General features: G+C 33.3%; 3 protein-coding genes across 3 annotated transcripts; 2 read left to right on the plus strand and 1 right to left on the minus strand.

The window, feature by feature from the left end:
* Positions 1 to 343: 343 nt before the first annotated feature.
* Positions 344 to 1,347, minus strand: LOC133781824 (glutathione S-transferase T3-like). The gene is made up of 2 exons (XM_062220913.1): positions 971 to 1,347; positions 344 to 886 (listed from the first exon to the last, which is right to left on the minus strand). Exons 1-2 carry the CDS (start codon positions 1,259 to 1,261, stop codon positions 344 to 346), a joined length of 834 nt encoding a protein of 277 aa, XP_062076897.1. The 5' UTR covers positions 1,262 to 1,347.
* A 661-nt stretch (positions 1,348 to 2,008) lies between these two features.
* LOC133781833 (uncharacterized) lies at positions 2,009 to 5,588 on the plus strand. The gene is made up of 4 exons (XM_062220925.1): positions 2,009 to 3,305; positions 3,637 to 3,707; positions 4,721 to 4,846; positions 5,481 to 5,588. The coding sequence occupies exons 1-4, from the start codon at positions 2,009 to 2,011 to the stop codon at positions 5,586 to 5,588; spliced, it is 1,602 nt and encodes a 533-aa protein (XP_062076909.1).
* Positions 5,589 to 8,240: 2,652 nt separating this feature from the next.
* On the plus strand, positions 8,241 to 10,749 carry LOC133812804 (cytochrome P450 81Q32-like). The gene is made up of 2 exons (XM_062246621.1): positions 8,241 to 9,258; positions 9,895 to 10,749. The coding sequence occupies exons 1-2, from the start codon at positions 8,686 to 8,688 to the stop codon at positions 10,504 to 10,506; spliced, it is 1,185 nt and encodes a 394-aa protein (XP_062102605.1). The 5' UTR covers positions 8,241 to 8,685; the 3' UTR covers positions 10,507 to 10,749.
* Positions 10,750 to 21,645: the final 10,896 nt, after the last annotated feature.

Here is a 21,645-nt window from a genome sequence, read left to right on the forward strand (position 1 = left end):
AACATACTCAAAATTATACAATAAAACATTATAAACTTAAATCATAATCAATATTACACAATAAAAACGTTACAAACTTAAACATGCATTGGAAAATTAAAATTAAACACGCCAAAATCAAACGGAAAGCAATAACATAGAAATGAACCTTATGAGATACAAAGACAACAATTCAATAATGTGGAAAATTATTCCCTGTTCCGCCAAGATAGTCAAAATATGGACTATAATCTTGTGAGTTATTTTCAGATCTTTCACCTTGATCTTGTGATCGTTGCCCTTCATCTTGAGCACTTTGTCCTTGATATTGAGATGCTCGATATTGTGATCCCTGATATTGAGATCATTCTCCCTGTTCTCCAACTTCGGATGTTCGTGCTCTTTCTCTGTAAATTCTTCTTCTTTCGCTTTGAATGTACTGGCGAAACTCTGGATCGGATATAGAATCCAAATCCGTGAATAAAATTTTATCTTCAGTTTTTCTTTTATGACGTTCATTTCTATCTGTGTTACTCTTTTCAATAACTTGAACGAGTTTTTTACTTTGTTCCATTAGTTTGTTAAATTGATCATCACCTAATTGTTTTGCCTTTGCTTTTTTCACACCAATAGGTCTTTCAGTTGAATTAGTAATGATTTCCTCATTATTTATATTAAGATCAAATGAACTCATACCGGTGGATGCTGACGTCGGAGAATCAAAATTGTGAGATGATGATTTTGACGAAGTAAAATTAGGACCATCTTGTTGGAATCTACTTGGTCCATTGATGTTGTCATCACTTGTAAATTTCTGAATGTGTTTGAGGATGGGCCACACATGATCAAATTTGAAGCCTCTGCTATATTTTTTTTCTTGGGCTAATAACATCTTCGCTTGATTTAACTATTAAAACATAAATAAAATAATAGTGTCAATAAAATTTAAAAACAATTTAGTAACAATAAGTAAATTATAACAAACACTTACAATATCTTCTTGTGAAGCACCACTTGGATTTTTATTTTGGATTTGGTTGATGCATCCCCTTAATTTTGCAACTGCACCAATAATGGTAGTCATTCGAGTTTGCAAAGATCTTCTTGGTCGAGGTTGATTACTAAATTTCTCATTCTTGTGGTACTCTGATTCAACTCTTGCCCAAAAACTATTACCTGATTGGTTTCTTCCTATGATTGGATCTTGAGAAATGTCAATATATACATGACACAAGTGCATATCTTCTTCAAGTGAGTATGATGCAGTGCGACTGGAAGACATTTTGGAAGAAAATGTAGTTGTTTTGAAAATATGTTGAAGAGATGTGATCAATTTGAATGAGTAGTGTGGAAGAGGTAATCTGTTTGAATGAGTAGTGTGGGATTATATAGGGATGAAAAAGCTACATAAGATTTGATTTCTTATCTTCTGATTTTGGATTCAGAAGATAAGATGTGATTTGACAACACAATGCAGTGGTTGAGATTGTGGTCAAATTATTTCAGCGGCCAAGATTAATCCGTGAGATTTCTTATCTTCTGATTTTGGACTCATAAGATAAGATGTGATTTGACAACACAATGCAGCGGTTGAGATTGTGGTCAAATTATTTCAGCGGCCAAGATTAATCCGTGAGATTTCTTATCTTCTGATTTTGGACTCATAAGATAAGATGTGATTTGACAACACAATGCAGCGGTTGAGATTGTGGTCAAATTATTTCAGCGGCCAAGATTAATCCGTGAGATTTCTTATCTTCTGATTTTGGACTCAGAAGATAAGATGTGATTTGACAACACAATGCAGCGGTTGAGATTGTGGTCAAATTATTTCAGTGGCCAAGATTAATCCGTGAGATTTCTTATCTTCTGATTTTGGATTCAAAAGATAAGATGTGATTTGACAACACAATGCAGCGGTTGAGATTTTGGATTCAGAAGATAAGGAGATTTACACTATAAAACATGAATATCACACATGATATAGGGTACACCGAAAAATATATATACAGTTTAACTTTGATAAAATATGAATTCTTATCCTGGTAGTTCATCTTATTTATCATCATCTTCTTCAGATGATGACTATTATGATGATATAGAGATGCAAGTAGTAGGTCAAATTACTGCTAACAATAATTTTTGCGTTGCTCAACACCAAAAAAACAAAGGCTCACGTCGAGGCTCGATTCCTGGTCATATAGTTATCAACCGTGACCGGGAAAGTGCTGATCGCAATCTCTTCAACGACTATTTTGCAGAGAATCCTCGTTTTACCGATTTGATGTTTCGGCGAAGATTTCGAATGGGTCGTCCTTTATTCCTTCATATTTTGGATGCTATACAAAGACATGACAATTACTTCATCCAGCGAAGGGATGGAATGGGTAAACTCGGGTTATCAGGTTTGCAAAAAGTAACAGCTGTATTTCGAATGTTGGCGTATGGTGTACCAGCAGATGCTACCGATGAATACATCAAAATAGGAGAATCTACAACTATAGAAAGCTTGAAGCGATTTTGTCGTGCTGTTGTCGAGGTGTTTGGAGCCCGCTATCTCCGATCACCTAACGCTAATGATGTTGCAAGACTACTCCAGATTGGTGAACGTCGAGGTTTTCCAGGAATGTTGGGAAGTTTAGATTGTATGCATTGGAAATGGAAAAATTGCCCAACTGCTTGGGGAGGACAATATGCCGATCGTAGTGGGTCCCCAACTATTATTCTTGAAGCTGTAGCTGACTATGATCTCTGGATATGGCATGCATATTTTGGTTTACCGGGATCTAATAATGACATTAATGTGCTGGAGGCATCCCATCTTTTTGCTAATCTTGCTGAAGGTATTGCTCCACCTGCTAATTATGTTATTAAAGGAAAAGAGTATAATATGGGTTATTATTTAGCTGATGGTATATATCCAAAATGGTCTACTCTTGTTCAAAGTATTCATGATCCACGTCATCCAAAAAAGAAATTATTTGCAATGAAACAAGAAGCATGTAGAAAAGATGTGGAACGTGCATTTGGAGTACTGCAGTCTAGATTTGCAATTATTGCTGGACCGGCACGTCTTTGGAATAAAAAAGTATTACATGATATAATGACTTCATGTATTATTATGCATAATATGATAATTGAAGATGAACGTGATATTAATGCATCAATTGAAGAGCGAGTCGAAGTGCCAAGTCCAGAAGTTCAGATGGAAGAAGATGATAATGCTCGGTTTCAAGAATTTCTTACTAGACATAGAAAAATCAAGGATAAGAAAGCTCACATTGAGCTTCGAAATGCATTAATTGAGCACTTGTGGGACGAATATGGTAACTCACAAAATTAAAATATATATTTTCAAGTGTGTCTTTTAGGTTTAATTTGATCTAATGTATTGTAATATTTTTTTTTCTATGAATGTAATATTTTTTCTCTAGTGATGCAATCTTTATGTTACTACATGCAATATGATTTTTTAATTTATCGAGTTTTAATTATTTATATAGTATTATTGTCATGTAATTAATGAGTAGTTTTATTTAAAATATTAATTAGATATAATAATTGTGATGCTTTTGATAAATTAATATAATAATAAAAATAATATTCAATTTATTTAAAAAAATAATATAATAATAAAGAATATTTTTTTGTGTGTAGTTTTTAGTGTTGTGATTGGAGTGAAAATAATTTTTGACACCAAATTTAATGTTGGTGTGACACCAAATAAGGTGTCAAGGTTGGAGATGCTCTAATTATAACCAATAAAGGGTTAATTTAAGGGATTTTTACATGGAGTGCCTAAATTAGTCTAATATTGACATTAATACGGTTGAGCGGTACTTTTTTCTTTTTTACTGTGTTGTTTTTTCTTTTATACAACTTACATTGTTTTCAGCTTTTTTTTATACTACTATTCACTAGACACGCTACCATGTAAACTTTATAGTTATGTAGTACAAGTTTCAATACTTTTTAATCAATTTTCCCATTTTGTTTTTTTCACAATCTCCCACACTAACAGCTTATTCTACATTTTCCCATCTTTTTTATCTTTTCAATTCATATTATTAATTTATTTTTTCTTACACTATCTCTCCACTCATTTTCCTATATACTTTACTATTACTCCACTCATTTCCCTATACACTCTACTATCACTCCATTTATTTCATTTGTAGTTTCTACACATTTCACCATATTTTATTATTGGTTAGAAACAAAAGAAAATTGCTTTGCATTGTCTTTTATTATTGGTAAGAGAAAAAAAAACTTGTTTTTTCATTGTCTTTCTTATCCTTGCTCACTACGTGGCTATAGAGTCTTTAGGTTGCAGACATGTAACATGGACACTTGTCCTTGTGCATGCTCTCCCATCGATCACATGTTCTCATCTTCAAATTTGTAATATTTTATTAGTCATCGATCATCTCATTCTTTCTCAAATCATATTTTTTTGCAATTAAAAACTGTGGTCTTCAAGCTCTCTTTACTTGCACTATTACTCATATTTGTTGTAGTATGAACCACAAATGTTGACATTTTCTGTAAAGAAATTCCCGGAATTGAAGTAGTGTAGGTATTATTGTGCACACCAGACAGGCTTTGACAAAGAACAGGAGCTAATGCGAGCAAAAGTAATTTCTTATTTGTTGTTTGAATTGTTGTTTTTATGTGGTTGTATTGTTTATGTATGATTTTTGTGTAATTTCTTATTTTCTTATATGTTGTTGGATTGTTGCAGTCGAGTTGCTCTAAGGTTGATGCTGGTATGCGTGATGTTGTCCAACCAATTTTTGAGGTTGAAACTACTTCTGACATTCAAAAGAAGAATGACAAGTCTAGAAAAACTTTAAAGTCTCCGTTTTATGTTTGAGTTTGAATATTTTGATCCTCCTGATGAATATCAAAATCTTGCTTTGTTTAAATTTGTTTAGGGAACACAAATATTTCAAGAATGCAAATATCATTAAGGCTACTCTTAAACTTAGGCCAGACCATGCATGTGAGTGACAAAATGTAGTATTACAAGCTTAGTAGTGAATTCCTTTTTGACTCAAGAGTTTTTCTTTAGGTTTTTAATGATTATGTTGATTGTTTATAAGTTATTTTCTATCTCCTTTCATCTTTTGTTTTGTTTTGTTGTTATTGTGGAGTTGATTTAATGTTGTTGTTTTGTTGCTAGAATGTTGTTTTGATTTTATTTATCTATTATTTGTGACAGAAACGTAAACACAACACAACAACAACACAATATTAATGTTTTCATAAATAAAATTTTCAAAATGACCTTCATGTTCTCATTATATTTTCGAGAATTTCAAGTGAGTGTTTTCCATCAATATTTGCAAAATAATTAGATAGCAACCAATGTATCTACAAATAAAACTTATAGATTAGAAGGTATTTAGAAGGTTTTGATAATTCAATTTTCTGAAATTGAAAGTTTGGTTCTCATTGTTTGCCTGTTTAATTTGTAGTATTTTTATAAAATTGTTTTCCAGTTTTTCACCCAGATCTTGTGGGTTGATTTGTTGTTGCTTTCTGAAGCTTCATCACCGGCGTTCATAGAATTTTTCTGTCGATCTTCGTTAGCTGTCATGGGTGATTAGTGTGGGAGAAGTCCTTCACATGCAATACCTTGTTTAAGAGTAGGTAGTATTTTTGTAAAAATCTAGGTACCCTTATAAATGTTATTATTGGAAAATTTATGTGTATATAAGAAAAAATCACGTAATTTAATAACATTGTTTTGTCTCAGCTAGGTAGGAGTGTTAGTTAGAACTGATGATTTGGGACACGATTATATTGTATATATAGGACATGTGCCTATTATTGCTAAACTAACTACTTCTAATAGGTTAGGCTGAATATTTAATTACTTATTTATTTTTCTTTTTCACGTAATAACTATAGAATAACGTTAGATATTATATTTTCTAACACTGCAAAACTACTTATTAGGTCCTCAGATTAATCAGAGAACGTGATTGCACCTTATTGGTTCAATTTTATTTAAATTATTAAATATTTCAAAAATGGTTTGAAATATATTCTTAAAAAATAAATAATTTAAAAATTAATTAAATTATTTAAAATATATTTTATTAAGACAAATACTGTTAGAATCAATTAATTATCAACCCATTTATTCAAATAAAAAATAATAGAATTAAAGCCAGATCTACAGATTTGATGTTAGAAGAACAAAAACCTAAAACCCAAATTAGTAGTATATCCTCCATCATTTTCGGTGGAACCAGTTAAAATTAAAGCCAAAAAAAAAAAATCATTTTCCCTATTCCTAGCTTTCTTTAAATTTATTTTGATTATGTTTAAATTTTTTTTTTTTTAAATTATTGAAGGAGTATATCTCTATATGTAAATTTTAAATTAATTTCAAATATTCACTTATTTTTAAATAAATTTTATTGAAATATATTTTTAATTAATATTTATATTGTAAAATAAATATTAAACAAATGACCAATTATGATTATATATTGTATATAGATGGGAGAAAAGCTTCAAAATGATTGGTTAGCATAGACATGCACCTAGTTATTACTTCTAATAACGTATAGTTAGGTTGAACATTTAATTATTTATTTTTATTCTTTGAGTGTAATAATAGATATATAAATTATACACCCACAGTTGTAATAATTAAGGGTCCGTTTGATACAATTTTTGTTTTTAAATTTTTTAAACACAAAAATGAAAATATTATTTTATTTTTAAAAAATAAAAATATGTTTGGTAACTATTTTTGTTTTTTGTTTTTAAAAACAAAAAAATAATAAACGTGTTTGATAATTTTTAATTTTTTTTTTTTTTTAACAATGTGATGTGTTAATTTGAAGAAGAGAAGGAAAAAATGAAAACTGTTTAAAAAAAATTTGAAAGTGAAAATTTTCTATTTTCAAAATTTAATAAATTTTGTTTAAAATTTAAAAAAATAAAAAATAAAAATAGATTTACCAAACGCTATTTTATGTTTAATTGTCAAATTTTTAATTAATTAAATAAAAAACTATTTTTTTAATGGTTACCAAAAAACACCTAAGTTTTCTACCCATATATTTTTTTAAGTAATAAGACCATATATGCATGATCGAGGTCAGAAATTTAAATTAAGTAGGATAAATATTTAAAAAAGAAAAAGAAAAAAGAAAGGTGAGACATATATAAACTAATTATATGGAGCATCTCAGATAACAAACTCATCTAAGTGTTACTTAAGCTCCTAGAAATCTAGAAATATATGACTTCTAAAAAATACTTAAAATTTTTGTTATACAACAATGGACGCTATTATTCTAACAGTTATAATAGTTAGAACTTTCTTTGATATGAATTCTTCAAATTTCTATGATATGGAAAATACTGGAAAGTAATGAACAAAGAATGAAAACCCCCTAATTAGTTAGGTACGTAGTTGTCATATTTAAACAACTACTTCCTCTATTGTACAAATTCTATTATATTAATTAGTGAGAACTAGTATTCAATCCAATTACTCTTTATTTTATTTTTAATTATTAGTATTATTATTCAATTAAACTCTTATCAACATACAATATAAATGAATTCATTATTAAATTAATTGATATAAGAAAATTTATAGTAGGGGTGTTTCTATTTCCCGTGTATAAAAAAATTATAATTTAATTTTTTTATATGACGTTGTACATTGTAGTTATAACAGATATTTCATTAATTTTTTGAGAAATTATGAATAATTTACGATGTCCTAAATAGGTACAGTCAATTGCACACGTATTTTTTTATACCATTTGAACTATTTTTTTGACATTGAAAAATATTTAAATTTTTTTGAAAACTAATAGAATGGCTACTATAATTACAATATATATTATTTTATAAAAAAATTCTAAAAATAGAAATATATATACTATTGATCTAGAATATATATATATATATGTATTTATGGGTATGGGTATGGGTATGGGTATGGGTATGGGTTTGGTTGTATCCTGACAAAATCTCTCTCATACTCTGGTAGGTCTAGCTAGAGTGTGTTATTTTTTTTTTTTTTAAAGAAAATAGAAATTGTTTAAGTGACCGGTCAATAGCACATAAGAAGATATTTTATAATTAGTTAATAAGATCTTTTAATATTTATTAAATTTAAATATTTAAATATATAAGATTTGATATTGAATTATGCTTACCAATTGACTATAATAAAACATAAATAATATTAGAATAAACTAAGATCAAAATAGGTAGATAAGGTAGTTGCCCCATATATATATAAATATATATATATATATAACTACAGCCACTACAAGCATTTACGCAACTCATCTGCATAAAAAAAAAATAATAAAAAAAATGGTAGAGGCAATAATCCTAGTCTTGACAGCTCTGGTCGTCATCGTTGTCGTTTTTGCATTAAAACTCTCCTTCGAAACCAAAAAACGACAATACAAAAACCTGCCTCCAAGCCCTCCTTCTCTCCCACTCATCGGCCACCTCCATCTCATAACAAAACCAGCCCACAGGTTTTAGCACCAGCTCGCAACAAAATACGGCGCCGTTTTCTCCCTCTGGCTCGGTACCCACCGTGTTATTGTCGTATCATCACATTCAGCCGCGGAAGAATGTTTCGGCAAAAACGACATCGTTCTCGCCAACCGCGGACGTTCTTTCGTCGGAAAGTACCTCAGCTATAACTACACCGCAATGTCAGCAGCCTCCTACGGAGACCACTGGCGTAACCTCCGCCGCATCGCCTCCATCGAGATCTTCTCGTCGAGCCGGCTCAAGTCATGCCTGGACACGCGTAGGGACGAGATCATGCGATTGCTTTCTACTCTCGCTCGAAACTCGCTCGTCCGTGGATCATCAGATGATAACAAGTTTGTTTTCGCCAAGGTGGAGATGAAGACGTTGTTTTCGAATTTGGCTTTCAACATCATAATGAGAATGGTAGCCGGAAAACGGTATTACGGCGACGACGTGGCTGACCAAGAGGAGGCCAAGCTGTTCAGGCAGATCAGGGAGGAGGCGATCCCCAGTGCCGGTGCGGCCAATCCCGCCGAGTTCTTGCCGGCTGCCTTGAAATGGTTGGGAAGGGGTCATGAGATGAAGGTGATAAGGGCTGCCAAGAAAATGGATGGGTTCTTGCAACGGCTCGTGGATGAGCGTCGGAGTATGAAATCGTCAGACATGTCTACCATGATCGATCACTTGCTTGCTTCTCAGAAGTCTCATCCTGAATACTATTCCGATGAAATCATCAAAGGCTTCATAATGGTAAGTAATAAATTAGAAAAATGAATGGAAATAAAATATTCATCCATGAAGGAATAGAAAATATTTTATTTTGTTTGCATAATTAAGAAAGATAATGCCTTAATTTAACTTAATTGCCATTTATAGAGAAATATAATATTTTTTAAATAGAAGATTTTTATTTTTGGGTCAATTGATCTTTTAACTTATAAAAATAAAATAAATAAATATTGATTATTAGTAATTAATGACATTACTTAAAAGGATGGGAGGAGAAATATTTTATTATTTTATCTCAAATTTATGTGGGCTTCATAAACTATTTCTATTAATAAGAATTTGTGAAAATAAGTCTTTTTTTTTTTTAAGTGGTTTTGTACTTTGACTAATTTTTGATATTTTTTTGCAAAATGACATTTCTCTAAAATTCGATCAGTTGTCTAAATTTTTCGACCAAGTGTCTAAAATTTTTGATCGGCTGTTTGAATTTTTTAATCACCTGCTGTCTAAATTATGAGAAACAATTTTGTAATGAATTATTAAAACTAGGCTAGAATACAAAATAACTTTAAAAATTATGTCATTTTACCAAATGACCGAGTAAACAAATGAATAAGAATGATTACATATATGATTTTCTTTTGCTATATATTTCAGGTGTTATTATCTGCCGGATCAGACACAACATCAGTGTCATTAGAATGGGCAATGTCGAATCTGCTCAACCATCCTGAAATCATGAAAAGAGCCAAAGCTGAAATTGAGGAACAAATTGGTGGACAACAACTAATAATAGACGAAGAGGATCTTTCCAAACTACCATACCTTCACAACATAATCTTAGAAACCCTACGCCTCTTCCCACCAGTTCCAATGCTCCTCCCTCACTTCTCGTCAGAAGATTGCACCGTTGAGGGATACGACATTCCATGTGGCACAATGGTATTGGTTAATGCGTGGGCCATACACAGAGACCCCAAACTATGGGATGATCCGGAGAGCTTTAAGCCCGAGAGATTTGAGAGTAATAACGCCAACCAATACTTAATGCCATTTGGATTAGGAAGAAGAGCTTGTCCCGGAAATGGCTTAGCCAATCGTGTAATGGGATTGACTTTAGGGTCTTTGATTCAGTGTTTTGAGTGGGAAAGAATTGGTGAGGAAGAAGTGGACTTGACTGAAGGTACATTTACTGTAATGCCTAAAGTTGTGCCATTGGAAGCCATGTGCAAAGCTCGACCTATCATGAACTCACTTCTCTCTAATTAAAGCCAATTATTAGACAAATAATAATGAATGAAGCAGTGCTTTATGTAATGCCGATGGCATTCCATTGGAAGCTATTGCATGCAAGTTTCTATTATAGATACATATGAAAACTATATACCAGGGAGAAAATTAGAGCATGTGTACAATGTCTTAATTATTAGCTAAATAATACTCATACGTACTCAAGCTCTGTAATATCTTTAAAAAATAAACTTGGCCAATAGTACTATTCATGTTTTATAATTCCTTCATTTTTATATATAACCTAAATTTGAATCAAAAGATATCAATAAGCAGTATTGAATTCGTTAATATATATATTTTGATCAAAAATTTAAATTTACTAAATATTAATCAAATAAATAAGTAAAGTAAATAATGTGTGGGAGTATTTAAACAATTGGTATTGTTAGTATGTAAATACTTTATGATTTTATGTGGTTGTTGAATTTTTATTGTTAGTTTGTTAATTAGGGAACTAATAGGGAATTAATTTCAAAGTTTAATTAAGCTTGCTGAAATTTTGTAAATTTGTCAAGAAATAAAGAGCATGATAATTCCACCTTTGACTGAGTTTTTGAGAATGGTCTTATTTATGTATGTTACATGCAAGTGCTTTTTTTTTTACAGATAATTATATGTTATTTGAGTAAGTCTAAGGTCTTTGTTTGAAAACTATTAAGGATTAATGAGTAAAATGACATTATTTTTCATGATTCTATGTGAGACTTGTAAGCATGTTTTGATGTATGGAATATGCTAGAATTTAGAAAGTGGTACAACTTGTGTGAGATAGGTGCCACATGTGCATGCCCATGCACGAATATGCTTTACGTGATATTAAGACAAGTATTTGATTATTATTCTAGGCTCGTTGTGAAGTTGTCACGCTCTTAATATTGTTTAGACTCAAGGTAAAGAAGTTAGCTAAATTTCTGTTTTGTTTTTTAATAGACTCTAGTTATCAGATATGAAGGTAGTTGTAGTGGTTGATATTTTTTTTCTTCGGAGATTGCTGGTTGAAACTGTAAGCTAGCATATACTTAACCCTCAAACACTTGTCCTTGGCCTGGGGCATCTTGCTTTGTACTAAGAGGTTAGGGTTCAATCAGGATCCGGGCAAAAAATTAGTTAATATATATATACACAGGTATTTGTCTCCATAAATGGTGGTATTGATCCCTCAAAGTAGTGGTGTTACTGTGGTTTCTGCTCTCCTCGCGATGAGGTTCATCACTCCTTTCCTTATGGATGTTATTGGAGAGTTATGTCTGGTTGGAAATTATAAATAAATTTGAGAATAATTATCATCGTCTGTACTACAATATATACACCATTTACAACATGTAATGAATTCAAAATATATACTTACCTATCGCAAATTAAAAATACAATAAAAGTTGGGGAAAAAAGGTTGGTCCACGGCCAACTTATCCCCACTTTTAAATTTACTATAGATATCAAAGTTATTTTGCATCATTTATTGTATTGATTTGCGGCACATATGTTTCACCATCCAGCGTATTTTCTTATTTTCTAACATTAAATACTAGCTATTACCCAAGCTACTAATAGCTTCTTAAATATACACTGGAAAGCTTATTCTAGAATATGTTTCCATACTTAGATATCGTGAAAGGAACGTGCAAACTTATTTTTAATTTTTTTGGTCAAATTTTTTTTTTTATTAATGAAAAAGTAATAGCTTTAGATAACTAAATAACGATGTAATAATTATGCTATTTTATTCCCTATTTCTATTCATATTCTCTTTGGTATAGGGTTTGTAATGTCCTACTTCCTTAGAGCTGTTACCAAGTGAGTTTTAAAAGTGAAGTTAACTCGCTAATCGAGATTTTAGGTCAAAAGTGTAATTAAATCATAAACAATGAAATAAACTTCGAAAACAATTCCATTTACTACAAAACGTTGAGTGTTTGACACTTGGGATCCCAAGATACCGTTTAGAAATATTTACAGCATATAATTTACAAGTTTGAGTCGACTAGACGACAAAATCTTAGTTTTAATACAACCATCTCCCAAAACCACTGGCCGTGGCAGCGAGGCAGACCAAACATGTACCCGCCGCTTCACGCTCTCCATACTCATGGTTGGTTGACTTTTCCCCTTGCCCTTACCTGCACCACAGAGCACCCGTGAGCCGAAGCCCAGCAAGAAAACCCTCACAAGCAGATAACATATGCACAACAAACACCTAGCATATATTCAAACCACCAATGGGCTAAACACATACGGCCATGCCGTCCCAGGCGCTTTACCAGGCCCTGGGTTCGCGGTCCACACCGTGAGGATATCCTAGGTATCCTTTAGGGTCTTACCCTGGCAACTTGCACCCCACGTGCTCAACGCTGCTCCCGGCCCCTTGCTGTACTCGGCCTAGCACTCAGTGCGCCCAACGCCGTTCCCGGCCCTTTGTCGTTCCCGGCCCATGCCGACCTCGGCCTGCGCCGTTCTCGGCTCTTGCCGAACATTCACATAATTGTAATCATAACATAACAAACATATACTAAGTACTAACAAATTCAACCAAAGGGCTACGCCCTACAATTCAAACATATTGGGCTCAGCCCTGCATACAAGCTCTGTGGGAAGAGTGGTTTTCTTACCTGTATCCCGAGCTTCCGATGCCCCAAAGCCGCGAGCACGGTCCTCTAACCGAGCCTCTCCAAAGACCTAGTCACAACACATATAAAACATCTTTTATTACTAACCAATCCAAAACCACTTCCCGGGACCAATCCCACACTCTCGGAATCCCCAAATTCCTAAAACAATTCATCGGAAACATCCCCCGAACCCCCGGAACAAAAGCTCAAAATTGCAAAATTTCTATGCCCTGAAACTGGCCTAGCGCCGTGGCGCTGCCCTAGAGGGCCGCGGCGCCCAGCAAGTCAGAGAACTTTCCCCTGCCCAGAAACAGCCTCGCGCCGCGGCGCCCAAGAACAGGGCCAGGCGCTCCTTCGCGAACCCATATTTCTGGGTTTTTCCCTGCATTTTCCTCGAGCTAAAACCACTCCAAATCATCCCAAGTAATCACCTAAGCCCCAAAATCAATTCAAAACCCCACATAGACCATCTAACAACTCGGAAACATCAACAATAAACCCAAACACACAATCAAATCCCCAATTCACCAATTGGCTCGAAACTTTATGAAACCTAAACTAACAAACCAGCAACTTGATTCACAACAACTAATATACAACAGAGATGCATAAAACCCTTACCTCAAGTAGAAATTTTCCCCTGAGTCTTCTCCAAGTCCAGCTCCAAGCAAATCCCCCTTATTCCCAAACTGAATCTAAGCAAGCTTCATCCCCATGAATCCACCAAACAGCCACACATCAACTTTCAATTTTCATACTAACACTCTAAGAAAATCAAGCTTAGAAACTTAACAAAACAGAGATAAATCATTACCTCAGAAAAGTCTTGGTTTATGATCAAGTTTAATTGCCTCCAACCACTTGATTCTCCTCCTAGATCCCTCAAGTTTATGCTCCCTTCTTCCTTTCCTTTCTTTCTAGTTTTCTCCTCAAACTTTCAACCAAAACAAAATATACCTAAGTGTTAAAACGTGAATGACTTCTCTTCTCAGCTGAAGTTATCTAAATCCTTGCCAAAAGACCATCTTACCCTTCCATCTAATTCCTCTTCTAACTAAGCCTCAAGGGCACTCTTATACCTTCACTTATATTACAATTCTACCATTTTCCATCCAAACTTGTTACTCTCAGCAGTTACTAATGGTTACTCAGGTTACCTAATCACCAATAACCATTAACCAAAAACTCACAACCCAACTCATGAATTTTCCCCAAAGTACCCCTAGGCTCCTCCCGAGCCAGGTATAGAATCCCGTTGTGACCTTTGAGTTATCTAGCTCACTAGGACCGTCTCGGCACGTGCATCACATTAATATCACCACACCATGTGGTACAAACCACATAATACAATTATCACATTTATGCCCTCAACGGGCTAAAATTACCAATTTACCTCTATCATGCAAATGGGGCCCACATGCATATTTATACCACCTAAACATGCATTCTAATCACATATTAATTTAAATTCACATGTTAGCATACTAATCCACTTATTGCCCTCCAGGCACGCTAATCAAAATCCTAAACCTTATTAGCAACTTAGGGTGTTACAGGGTTTTTCGAAACCCTAGTTGCCGCCACATAGTTCTCTCGGTCAAGGCTTCACTGGTTTGCCTCTAGGCTTCGACCGAGAGACACCATCACTAATCCACTGCCAGTGTAACGTCCTACTAATCCAAGATCGTTACACTGTGTATTTTAAATAGTACTTAACTCGTTAAATGAGTCATTTGGACTTAAAACATGTAATTAAACTAACTCAAGAGTTAGGTATTAAATTTTTTTGTCAAAAGATGTAACCGTTTCATTAAAAGAGTTTGAGTTTGATACATGGGATCCCCAAAAGAGTTTATAAACTAAACCAAATACAAAATGAATAAAGGGGCCAGCCTAAGCAGAAAAATCAGGGTTCAACCCTAGTTCCAGCAGATATCCTCGGCCAGGGCAGTTAAGCAAGCTGCATAAGTACACCCCGCCCCTCAAGCTCTCCAACGCATGGCTAGTCCAGCTTTTCCTTTCCTTTACCTGCACCATGTAGCACCCGTGAGCCAAGGCTCAGAAAGAAATCATAATCATGCTCATAACCAGTTAATCGATAGATTAGAGAATCATAATTAACATTCCTAGAAGTAATAACCATACACGTGCATGCATTTAATCCACATAAGCGACTTTAGAGTCGTGCCAACCGAGGCCCCTTTCCCTACTCCCATCTAACCAGCCTTAGAGCTAGCTCAGCGCATCTTGCGCTTTATTTTCCAGGCGGCCATAGGGTCATTCAAGCGTATATCACGCTTCCTGGTTGGGTTACCCACATTCGCCTGCGTTCAGCACGTTATTTGATAACTCTACAAAATAGAGTTATTTTGCCACTTTTTATGTGCTAATTGTTGCTTAATCCTTGAATTTTTAATTGATTTATTAAGTTTTTAAGTAATTTTGAATTTATTAGGTTTATTTTGATTTTATATATTTTTGTGTGTTTTTATAGTTATATTATTGAAAAATATTATAGTTTAATTATTTAAAAATAATAGTGTTAAGTTAGAAGTAAAAACATGCATTTTTGAGCTTAAATGTTAAGTAAATTAAATTTCAATTAGTATTTTCATGGACTTAATATGAGTTATTTTATAATTGAAAATATTTTATTCTAATTTAATATTTACTTATTTTGTATGATGTACTTTGCAATTTTTTTATGCTTGAAAAAGAAGAGAAAAGGAATTAAAAGTGTCATTTTTGTGGAAAAAGCAAAGAGATTGTGACATTTTTCCTCCTGCCTCAGCCCAGGCCCAACCATTCGACCCATCAGCAGCCTCTAGGTCGTACACTCCTGAAGCCTTCAACTCTCCACCAACTTCTGAGTGACCTACCCCTTTCAGTTCTGCCCATCACCCAAGCCAAATGACCCTGTCTCCAACCGAACCATCACCAAAGCAGCCAACGCCTGGCTATCTCCAGCTGCCGCCACCTGTCCCAGCTGGTTCTCTCCATTTAGCAGCATCAAGTTTTCCCTCATCAACAAGAATGCCACTTTCAAGCAGCCCAGGCCCTTCGGCCCAGCCCGCCTGGCCCATTGCCTCAGCTGCCTCTCACCCCAGCCAGCTCCACCAATGCGCCCAAGACTGCCAGCAGCCTCCAACAGCCACCACCCCATGCATGCCTCAAATTCTTGAGCCCAACAATGTCTCTTTGTCCTTGTGTCTAAAAATGCCATATTTTTACCCCACTTTCTACATATTTTTACCCAAACTCAGCATCACTCCTATAAATTTACCCCTATATGTTATATTATTCATCATTTCAAATTTAATTTAATCAATTTAATTAATTTAAATTGATTATTTTAAATACTTTTTTTTTGCTATAAATAAAGGAGTTTGTGTCCATTTTGGAGAGGGTTACTATACCATAATTTCTACACATTCAAAACCTCTCAATTATCTTCATCTTCTTCTTTTTTTTGGTTACTTTCTATGTATTTTTAGAGGAAAAATTTGGGGGTTTTTCCTCCAAATTTTCCTATTTATGTTTGTAATTTTTAGTTTGTATTTTTTATTCTAGTTATGAGTTTCTAATCTTTTTAAGATTATTAAGGTGATGATGAAACAATATGTAACTAGATAGTATTTATTTTGTATGTTGATTTCCCATTTTGTGCAACAAAGTTTATGGAATTTTCTTCTTCAAATATCTTCTTTCATCTTAAACATCATGTATTTTGGATTGTTAGCACATATTTACACTTTTTTCTTCATTAGTGCAAAAACATAATATTCTTTGTGTAAGATGTGTCATTAAATTGTACACATCCATGCTTAGAACAAAAATATTATGTTTTGCCTTATAAATAATGTTCATTGATTTATTTGTTATTTCATTAGAATGATTTACATTAAATGCTTTGAAATTATAATTTTGAAAATTGAAGAAAAATCTTATCTTTTTATAAGTAATTTGTGCTTAAAATTATAAATCTATTTGGAAAATGATAGTTTGATTTATTTTAACTATCACTAAAACTTGGGAATCAATATACTTATAAATATTATTGAACTTATATTTTGTGGATTCTAATCCTTAATAATCTTATTTTACCATCTTAATTTCCACTTTTAATTTAGTTATATATATATTGTCTTTAATATCTTTTTTATTATCTTTTATTTTATTTTTATTATACAAAAATTCTCATCAATCTTTGGAACTAGGTTAGAATTTATTAATTTTGGTTTAAAATAGTTTTCTTTTCGATTTTAGACAACTCATTTGGGTTCGACCTCGTGCTTACATGAACACTATTCTATAAATACGATTCGTGCGCTTGCGAGTTATAAATATTTAAAACATACCCGTTTTGGGTCCATCATTGTTGTTGCCCTCGACTTATAAGCCTACCTTTTCAATTAGATATATCAGATAAAAAGCCATCCCTTAACCCAGGTATGCACATTGCAATCAACATGTTTAATAAAACATTCTAAGCATGGTTATAACCATTTTCGATAACTGGGCTCAAGCCCTAACCACAGTCCAGGTGCAGTTTTCTTACCTCAAGTCTCGAGCAGATAGCATATGGCGACACCGTGTGCGATCCTTTCCTCCTGAGCCTAACAGTACACCCTAGTCACAATCACAACAGGGAATAAATATCAAGAAATGAACCAATAAAGGCTTCCAGACCTAGTCCTAGCCTCTGGGACGTTGAATTCTATTAAACAGGGTAGTAGAACCATTCCCAAGCCTTTAGGTTTGGGTTCCCACAACCCAAAACACATTTTCCCCACTTTTCCCCATATGAGCCGCGGCGCGCCCCTAAAAGAGTTGCGATACTCAACTAGGCATTAAGCCCACGCCAAAATCCCTTGCACACACGCCACGACGCTAAGACAGTTCGAGGCACCCCTGCCTCAACCAAGTTCATGGGGGTCGTGACGCTCCAAGAACAGCGCCACGATGCAACCCTGCAACTTGTGATTTCAGAACTCACAAATCCCTCAAAATCATTCCAAAACACAGTTTTGACCCAGAGTTGACCATTAAAATGGTCCTAGCAGCTTAGAAATACTTTAAAAACCCTTAAAACTTAACTGAAACTCAACATCCAAGAAATTCTTTAAAATCTTTTTAAACCAAAAACCAAAAGCTCAAGACTAGAATTACCTCTGGCTAAAACATTTGCCAGTTGTTTCCCTAAGCTTAAAAGCTTCCAAATTTTCCCCCAGAACCACTTCAATTCCTTAGCAAGCTTGCTTCCAAGCTTTATAATCAAAATTCTCTTCAAATAAGAAATTCTGTCAATTATGTTTTCAAAACTAAAACCGAAAAAATATTTATGTGTTTAAATTTATTCTTTTGTTTCTTTTATTCATTATTCATTTTGTCATTTAATATATTTTATTTATCCAAGCATATATGTTATATATTGACATAATACATAAATATACATATTTATTATTTTGTTGTTTAGCTTTTTTAATGAGAAATTACTTATTTTGATTATTCAAGCCATTAATTAAATAATATATATTTATATATCGCTCAAGTGGTAATTACCACTTGGCACCAGGGCCTCCAGGGATTAGTGGGGGTGGGGCCCCTGATACCCTGGGTTAGCAAAAAAAAAATATATATATATATATAACTTTTTGTTGGCTTCATAATTTTTTTAATTAATTAATTAAAATTTTATCAAATAAACTTTTTAGATTCATAGTTTTTAATTGAGAGTTTTTGAATATTTTATTATATTGAATATTTTTTCTAAAACCAGAATTACCATATATTGTATATAAATCAAAACATAAAAAAATACCAAAATTTAAATTATTATAAACACTAAATTTCAAACTAATAAACAAAATCATATAGTTTACTTTAAAACTAGAATGCACCATGTTATTTGCACTAGTATTAAAATACCATATATTTTTTTTAAGCTATAAACAATGTTATAGCTTAATTTTTTTATAATATATTTATGTTATTTATTTTATAATATATGACATCGTTTACTTATTTAAAATTTAAACAACAATTAAAATATATAATAAAAATAAATTAATACACTTTCTAAATAAAATTAAGCAAACATGCATTGCACGTTACTTGCACTAGTATATATATGTACGCGAGAGTTTATTAATTTTGTTTTGGTTGAATCAAAATAATTTTTGATGGTGTGTCATGTGAGTGACAAAAATTACATCGTACTAACACACGACTACAAAAAAGGCTTTTTAGGGCTCGCATTGCGAGCCCTAAAAGAGTTTTTTGGGCGCACCCCACCGAGCTCTCTATTTGAGAGCCTTAAAAAGTGAAGTTTTTTAGGGCATGCGTTGCGGGCCCTAAAAGAATATTTTTAGGGCGTGCGTTCCGAGCCCTAGAAGAATTTTTTTAGGGCTTGCACTGTATGTCCTAAAAGATCCCATTTAGTGCCTTTAAAAAAAGTTTTTAGGGCTTTATTCACGAGCCTTGGGCCACCCAACACTATTGTTGGACGAAGCTCATGCCAGAGCTTCTTCGGTGATGATAGTGGCGCCACCACCCCACGGTGGTGGTTGTACCACCCCACGGTGGTGGTTGTAACACCCTCACTTATTTTAGTTAAAACCATATTTGAGGTGTTACGTTTTAAAACTATATCATAATTTATTACTGCAAAAGTCTGGACATTTTTTTTTTAAAACTTGAAAACTTATTTCACATTATTTACATTAAACATAAAGTGGGTCTCAAACATATTATACATAAGTATTAAATAACCCAATTTGTTTTCAAAACATAACTTCACACTTTATTACAAACCTCTCACTGATAACTGAAATAACCCACAAAAAGGTCGATATGTTCATATGTACAAATCAGGGTCAGGACCATGCTCCAGTTCTCCTCATGTCATTCACACATTTCTTTCTCTACCTGCAACACAAGACAACTGTGAGCCTAAAGCTCAGTAAGCAAAGTAATGCATGCAATGCTAATGATTACCCAATATCAATGGACATATACAACTTCTTTTTACATTTTGGGCCCCTTAATATTGTGCACACTGTTTGAATTGGTCAATGCCTGCAGGGCTTGTTACACATATAATAAAAAATCTCATGGGTTCTCCTCCGGCTAGCCATCACCACAGTAGGGCACATTAAAAATCTTATTCCATCGTTGCCCCGTCGGGCTCAAGAGTTAAAGCGGCCACACACTGTGGTCTCAATACATATAACAATAACTCATATGGAGGAGAAATAAAAACGGAAATATGGCAAACAATATAATTGGTTCACTAAAACCTAGCCCAAATTATTGGGCAGCCACTATAAGCCTACTATAGGCCTCCGTTTACACTTATTAACACTCTCATTTGCCTTTTCAAAACAGTGGCACTGAACTTAAACTTCTTATTACAAATTTCTTTTATGTTGCACAAAACTTGCAAAGGCATCATATGATTAATCATCATAATATCATGCATGGTCTTATATCATATAATAATTTACCATATCACTATTATGCCATGCATACAAATTTATGATGAAGTGTCAATGTATGTTAATACCACTTACTCACAAAATATTCATATAATGCATACTTTCACATAACATGTAATTCTTGTGTTGCAGTTGAGTACTTTACTTACCTTCTGTCCAAAATATAATTCACCGTGTAACAAGTGGTGTCTTAGGTATTGATGTGCTTATCCTGACAATGGCATGGATTTCTCATCATAATGATGGCAGTAACACATTGAACTCTCATTTAAAAAAATACCCATAAAACATCATATCAAATTTCATACCCAAAACTTTGAAAACAATTATGTTATGTTATTAGCTACTAAAATTATAATATTTTTTGGTAACAAAAAGTGTATTAGCTACTAAAATTATGTTATTAGCTACCAATTTTTTAGTAGCCAAATTACTTTTTTCTTATAGTGTGGACTCGCAGGAATTGAAGTTTCAGGGACCGGGGAACATGATATGTCTGAGACAACTAGAAAAATATTTTATGGCAAAATAGTGATAATAATTAAAGATCATGAACCACGTGACTGGAAAAAGATAATAATGCTGATTTTTTTTACCTTATTTACCACGACCATTTATTTTCTTTCTGTAAAATTTGTTGATTATATAAGCATAATGTGTCATGAAATTTTTAATATCTATAACAATACCACAATAATAACTTTAAACCTTATTTTATATCTTAAACGAACAAAAAAATAAACACACAACACACTACAACAAAATTGAGTTTTAGGGGCGATTTGTCGCCCCTGATTAGTCGCCCTTGGAAAAATGTCCCTGAATGGTACATTAGGGGCGACTATAGGGTCGCCCCTGATATTCAAATATTAGGGGCGACACAGTCGCCCCTAAAAGTCGAAATTTTGCCTCAAAAATTTGAAAATTTTGAATTATTTTTGTCGATATGTCGCCCCTAATACTTTATTAGTCGCCCCTAATAATTAAGTATTAGGGGCGACGTGTCGCCCATA

The sequence above is a fragment of the Humulus lupulus genome, chromosome 1 (genome assembly GCF_963169125.1).
Source record: "Humulus lupulus chromosome 1, drHumLupu1.1, whole genome shotgun sequence".
Taxonomy (NCBI): domain Eukaryota; kingdom Viridiplantae; phylum Streptophyta; class Magnoliopsida; order Rosales; family Cannabaceae; genus Humulus; species Humulus lupulus.